The sequence below is a fragment of the Priapulus caudatus genome, unplaced genomic scaffold, assembly GCF_000485595.1.
Source record: "Priapulus caudatus unplaced genomic scaffold, Priapulus_caudatus-5.0.1 Scaffold149, whole genome shotgun sequence".
NCBI lineage: Eukaryota > Metazoa > Priapulida > Priapulimorpha > Priapulimorphida > Priapulidae > Priapulus > Priapulus caudatus.
The window spans coordinates 244,594-250,572 of NW_014577210.1; the positions used below are offsets into that span (position 1 = coordinate 244,594).

General features: G+C 45.2%; 2 protein-coding genes across 4 annotated transcripts in view; one reads left to right on the forward strand and one right to left on the reverse strand.

The window, feature by feature from the left end:
* LOC106806238 overlaps positions 1–731 on the reverse strand; it is a 2,252-nt gene extending 1,521 nt beyond the window's left edge. Inside the window, exons 1-2 of one of the 3 annotated variants that reach the window (XM_014808108.1) lie at positions 327–731; positions 28–170 (exon numbers count right to left, since the gene is read on the reverse strand). In XM_014808108.1, the coding sequence (XP_014663594.1) occupies positions 28–170; positions 327–678 (495 nt within the window). In that variant the 5' untranslated portion in view covers positions 679–731. Of the gene's footprint in view, positions 1–27 lie in introns of all 3 variants that reach the window. The other 2 variants (XM_014808107.1, XM_014808106.1) reach the window with 2 other exon arrangements.
* The window catches only part of LOC106806239 (U5 small nuclear ribonucleoprotein 40 kDa protein-like), a 16,459-nt gene that overhangs the window by 4,550 nt on the left and 5,930 nt on the right, over positions 1–5,979 (forward strand). The window lies entirely within an intron of this gene.

The following is a 5,979-nucleotide window of genomic DNA, read 5'->3' on the forward strand; positions in this document are numbered from 1 at the left end:
AGCGTTGTCTCTGTTCCTCCCAAAGAGATTCCGTTGCAAGATACCTCCACCCGTATTTGTGGCATCAGCGTTGTCTCTGTTCCTCCCAAAGAGATTCCGTTGCAAGATACCTCCACCCGTATTTGTGGCATCAGCGTTGACTGGGTCCAGGCTCAGTAAGGCACGGCTGGCTGTAAAGACATCACCAAACGGGTTCCGATTTCTCTTTAGCGGATTCTGATCGAAATTACCTATTGGGAGAGCTGCGATGAACGAAATAATTGCTGGCACGTCTAATCTTTTAAGCGAATCTAGCTCCTCAGGAGTTAGGGCTTCCTGCAGCTTACTCTCTAAATCACCATTCTCGTTAGTGTTGCTCTGGTCGGATGGCGCATTTTCATCGTCGACCGCGTTCGACGCACTGCTCTCATCGTCTTCCGTTTCCCGGCTCGCAGAGTTGTCGTCGTCCGTCGATCCGTCAATCCCGTCGAAGTTACTCATGATGAGCCGTCCTGTGACGGTGTTCAGAAATTGAAGCAGCCCTCTTGTGTCGTCGGTGAAGTCAGGTATATCGAGATCGATGGTCTTGGTCAGCTTATCGATGCCTGCTGGTGCCGCGTGGAGCCCTGATGCATGCGCCAGCACTACAGCATGTGTGCACAGCGCCAGTGTAACGACAGCACGCAGTGGGATGAACATCGTTGCGATGTTGTCGTCGCCTCGTGTTAGTCTGGTCTCACGTGCACTTACTCAGTCGGCGACAGAAGGAGCAAGGCTTTTATATCGTATATGTGACCCCTGATTCGCTGGTTTAAATGCCTTGACCCACCGTGTCGTTGTAGGTGTGCACGTCTCCCCGTGGCGCGGCTTGAGTTCCGTGTTCCGTGTTTTGAGTTAATGGGTTTTTAATGTACATATAGGCCTACTGATTAATAGCCTGCTGCAGAGAATGTCACCCGCCAGCTACCGTGAGTGACAAATGTCGTGGCTCCGTCCCAACCTCAACGTGTGTACGTGTGCTCCGAACGTTTTACTGGCAAAGTGATTAAACGACGAATTGTTTTCAGGGGATATAAAAATGCAATGTTAGGGGTAATATGTTGTGTAGGGTGAGTGCAGTGAGTTCTACAGTGTCATGATAGGTGACCGAAACGAAAGCATGCATTGTTCGCATCAGTGCTAAAATGGTGCACACACTTTACATGTCTCTAACCACATGTCTGCTATACTATGCTAGAGATATCAAGTTCAGTAAAATTGTGAGACGGTTTTACACATCTTTAATGCAAGGCACCAACTCCTTAGATTTGCTAATATAATTAAGCCATAGATGTTTTGAAAGTCGCTTATCGTTAGGGTGACGGTCAATACTGAATGATCCTTACAAATATACTTCAAAAGTGAAAACAACAATACATGTACCAATGTTTGTAACAACTTTTCAAGGCAAAATATGGGGTGCGACTCATACATGAATAATACCTTGATAAATACTTATACACGAGTAAATACAGTGCATGTAAAATCGTAATGAAATTCACCAATCGTTGGATTTGTGCCCTGGCGGACGTGCCGCTCGCTATTATTGCACTCCCCTGATTGCAAGTTTTTCCTCAACTCCACGGCAAAGCGGTTTGCTGTTCGTCCTCTCATACGCCCGCGATCCTCACGCCAACATAGTCCCAGTAACCCTGATATATGGCCCCCAACCGACCTTATCAAACAATCGTGCCCCTTCCCCCCCTTCCCCCCCCAGTCACATCAATCCAATGACCGCCCCGCGCCTGAAATAATCGTAATGGTATATGATGTCGGCTGTCCCGTGGCTGGCTTTTTCCAGTGACCTTTACAAAACCGTTTGACGTTCATAACGTCGTGGCGCGAGATAGTGCCCGCTCAAAGGAATGTTTAGCAATATTAAAACACAATAAGAGATTTCCCAGTCTTGGCGTCTAGCCGAGAACCTCAGGGCAGCAAATAACTTGTCCCGAACACTGACTGTTCACTTGTCCGGTCAATCGCGACAATAGTGTCGAGGGCTGCCGTCTAACCCCGAGTTAGCAGAGGGGTCTTAGCTGCTACTCGGTCATGCCACATCGTGGCAGCTCATGGCTCCTCCCCCCTGTCACATGAAACATATGGCTGGTCACGCTATCAACTTTCTGTTTGAAAAGTTGAGAGTTCGACATCACATCATCTTTCGAGCTATCTGACGATAAGTCGGCCTATGTTAAAATATACGTACCTCGCATACTGATCAAGAGATAGATTAATAGGAATAGCCATAACTACGCGAGGGGGTCCTCGATTATCTACCTACATGACTTCTTTCGGTCATTTCATATAGTGTACTACCCAGCTTAACAAATATCATAAACTATAATAGAACCTAAACTGACACATAGCACATCATGTCAGACTGTGTATCGTCACAGATTATATGCCACTGTTAGTGTTGCGAGAGCTAGGACAAATGTTCGCACACCTTAGACCGCACCGAGGCTGTCTGCACATGCGGTCAAGCAAATAACATAGCTAGGATTGTACACATGCATTCTCAAATAGTTAGCTACGAAGCGCAGTGATTTGTTACTCACTGTGAGGCAAATACTGCTTACTGCAATGTAGCGACCGTGTTGCCACCCGTGGAGATCACACGTCTAATCGGTGATTAGACACGGCATGAAATAGCCAATAATGGTGAACAGCCCCACCCAAATTGTTCAACATGCCTATAGACAAATTGACGGGCCTTCATCATAACAAGATTGAACATTGCCCTTAATTTTGTTTAAAAGCTTATTCCTATAATTAATAAAAGTATTTAGCTTTTGGTTTTATCTAGAGCCAATACTCACTTGATTTTCATATGTTCATTCCCTATCAGTGGATTTCTACTATGTTTGACAGCGAATTGCAGTGAACATGAATTTACTTCTTAGTAGTCACTAAGTAATGCTGAGAGCGCTATGTCCCCCGTCCGGTACTCACGGAACTTTACTGCCCTCCGTACTATCTAATATGCCGCTACCATACCTCGTCCTACTCACTAGACGCAGTCTAGGTGTCACCTACGCCTACTCCTAACCTAACCACTAATCTTAACCCTAACCCTAACCATATCCAACTACGTGACCAGGTTACGTTCGCCAGTCCGGCCGCGGACATAGATCCTTATGGAGCCTAAGTAAAACCTGTCAGGAAATTGGTAAATATTCCGTTGATATAAGGCCAACATAAAGCAAATTCCTGAACTAGCCAGTGGATACTGATTAGATATTAGGCCCCTATGATGCGGGCAAATCTAAACCACGGTCGGCCACCGGACAATAACTCGCTCAAAATTTTCGCGCACTTGTATAGTATAAGCTTTGAGAGGATCTATGTCCCAACGTATGCCAAAAACGTACCTGCGGTACTATACTAAAATATGCGACCGGTTCTACCTCTCGCGTACTCGACTAAGCGTCTTGGGAGTCACCTAGCCTATCCTGTAACTCCCTAACCTAACCCTAAATCTCTAACCCTCCACACCTAACCGCGCTTAATACCTAAACGCTAACCCCATATCATAATAGTACCAGGGCCGACGTTTCCCGGGGGTCCGGATCTGTACCATCGGGCGTACAACAGCCCTCCATCAAGCGCATAAGTAAATGCGGCCAAATCTGTCATAGATTGCTTCATATTTATAACACGGAAAGATAAAGTACTATTTCCACGTCTACTATTCTAATATTATATAAATTAATTAACGTGGGTCTTCAACAAATTTACCACTATTTACCGCCCGGATGTCCGTTTGACAAAAGAGAGAATGATTGGAACAACATACGACGGTATTAAACGCTTCCATTAGGACTGTTGGCCGTTCCCTCGATTATCACTTAATCGATAACATGACTTAAGTGATGATATCACTCGAACTAACTCCTTATCCCCTGTTAACTCCTAAACATGATATTACACCACAAAAAACTAAATATAAATCTACGCATTACCCATACTATAGTCACGTACGGTTACTCACTATAAGATCACTATATATAATATTCACTATAACTATAGTTTAATATGATATCTACTTATAATATCTTATTAAACTGACCATTAATGACATCTAAGTTCGGGAACTTCCTAAGGCTCAGCTATCATCTCCCAACAAACAGCCAGTCAGAAGTAGATCCGAGAACCAGCGTATCACTTGCTTTACCGGACAGCAAACTATGAACAATAGTAGCAAAGGCCCTACGAGCTGGAGAAGGATCAGAAGGTGGAAAGAGCAAGAAATATCACCATATTTACGTGCTTTCGAAGGGGACGAAGCATGCGGGCTAACACCTGCAGCGTGTTCTAAATTGACCTACCCAGCCAGCTACAAAGCATACACCTCAGCCATAATAAAAAAAATTACTGTTATGCCCCTCACACCTGACGCCGCAAAAAAGCGCGACTCAAATTGTATCGCTGTGTCATTACTTACTAAAATCGGTACGCGCAAACCAGATCCGTATTACATTGTCACTCAAAGCAAAGCAAGCAATTCAAACAAAAGGTTACTCTCCACACAAGCACACCGAGCATGTAGACACCTCGCTCTAGTACTATAGCCGCTTGACTCCATGAACTGCCGCTGGCTATAGCCGACCACCATGATACGCGTGCATGCACACTCGCTAGGCCAACTTCATCCCCCGGTATATATCCCGCTATAAGTCTGTGCTAGCGCAATTAATCGCTCTTACTCCCGAATCAGTGGAATATTCCTCTAAGTATACTGAGCCCGCTTAACTAACAATTGAACTTAATATTCGTCTGACATATGAATGTATACTTGCAGTATTTTCCATTGTCGACACAAACACTTCGTATTTGCCACCACCTCTCAAACACCGTCATGACCGCTGGGCTTAACTCACGACCGCACCCATGGCCACTACACATGACCCAAACGTACTCCGCTTCCTCACAACAGCGGATAGATCTTATGTATTTCTCCGCATGTGAGGGGCCGTGGGCGGTTTCGTGTGGCCGTTCGTGGACAAAACCATTGTTGTGTACAGCTAACAATTTAGTGCTGATTCAACAGAATACTGCTATTATTAGTGTTTGTCATGAAGATGTGAACAATTATATTCTATAATTTGATTACTCGATCACACAAAATGTTTTTAGCTGTCCAAACTCCAACACAACACCGGCCCCACCCTCTACATGCGAAAAAATACATAGCTCCCGCTGAAACTGCTGGAGCTAACGTCTGGTAACCATTAGCATGCCATCGTCTGGTCGGTCTCAATAAGCTCCCAGCGGCGGCAGTTCAAAGTAATCGAGACATATAGTACTACGCCTAGTAGCACACTAGCTCCTCACTATACTAGCCCGCGTAAGTCCTGCACGCGGCATCGTACGCGGTATCATACCTAAGCTACTAGACCATGCTGAAATTATGCTGCATCAAAGCACCCTCAAAAACACTGTCATTACCCTACCCAAAATCCTTAGCCTGTGCCTCGGGTCGAGCCAAACAAAAGATTTTTTTATTGTGGCCTCATAGATGGCGTGTTTAGATTCCTAGTACCAGGCTAGCTAAACAACAATAATGTCAACAAATGAAAATAATATTCCAAAAACTTCACTTAGCATTATATAAATGTAGTTTTTCGTGCAGGTGCATTCATTAGCGCTCAGCTAAAGTTCTTTCGAAACATCTGCAACACCAGCGACGTCTTCTTACTGCTCGGTCGGTGCTCATTCCGTACCTGACTGCACCATAAGGCATGTGCCTCAATATCCTGTTTCTACCCTTCCGCGGGATCGCCACTTCATTATTGTGGAACTGTAGACAGTTGAACGGCGATATATCACCATGCCGCCCACTCCTAAACAAGCAAGCCATATCACTCGGGGCTGAGGGTCGATTGTCGACATACTATATTCATGTCGAGTATACTACCGTCTTCGGCGAGTATGTTTCGCCTACGCGTCTACCTCCCATAC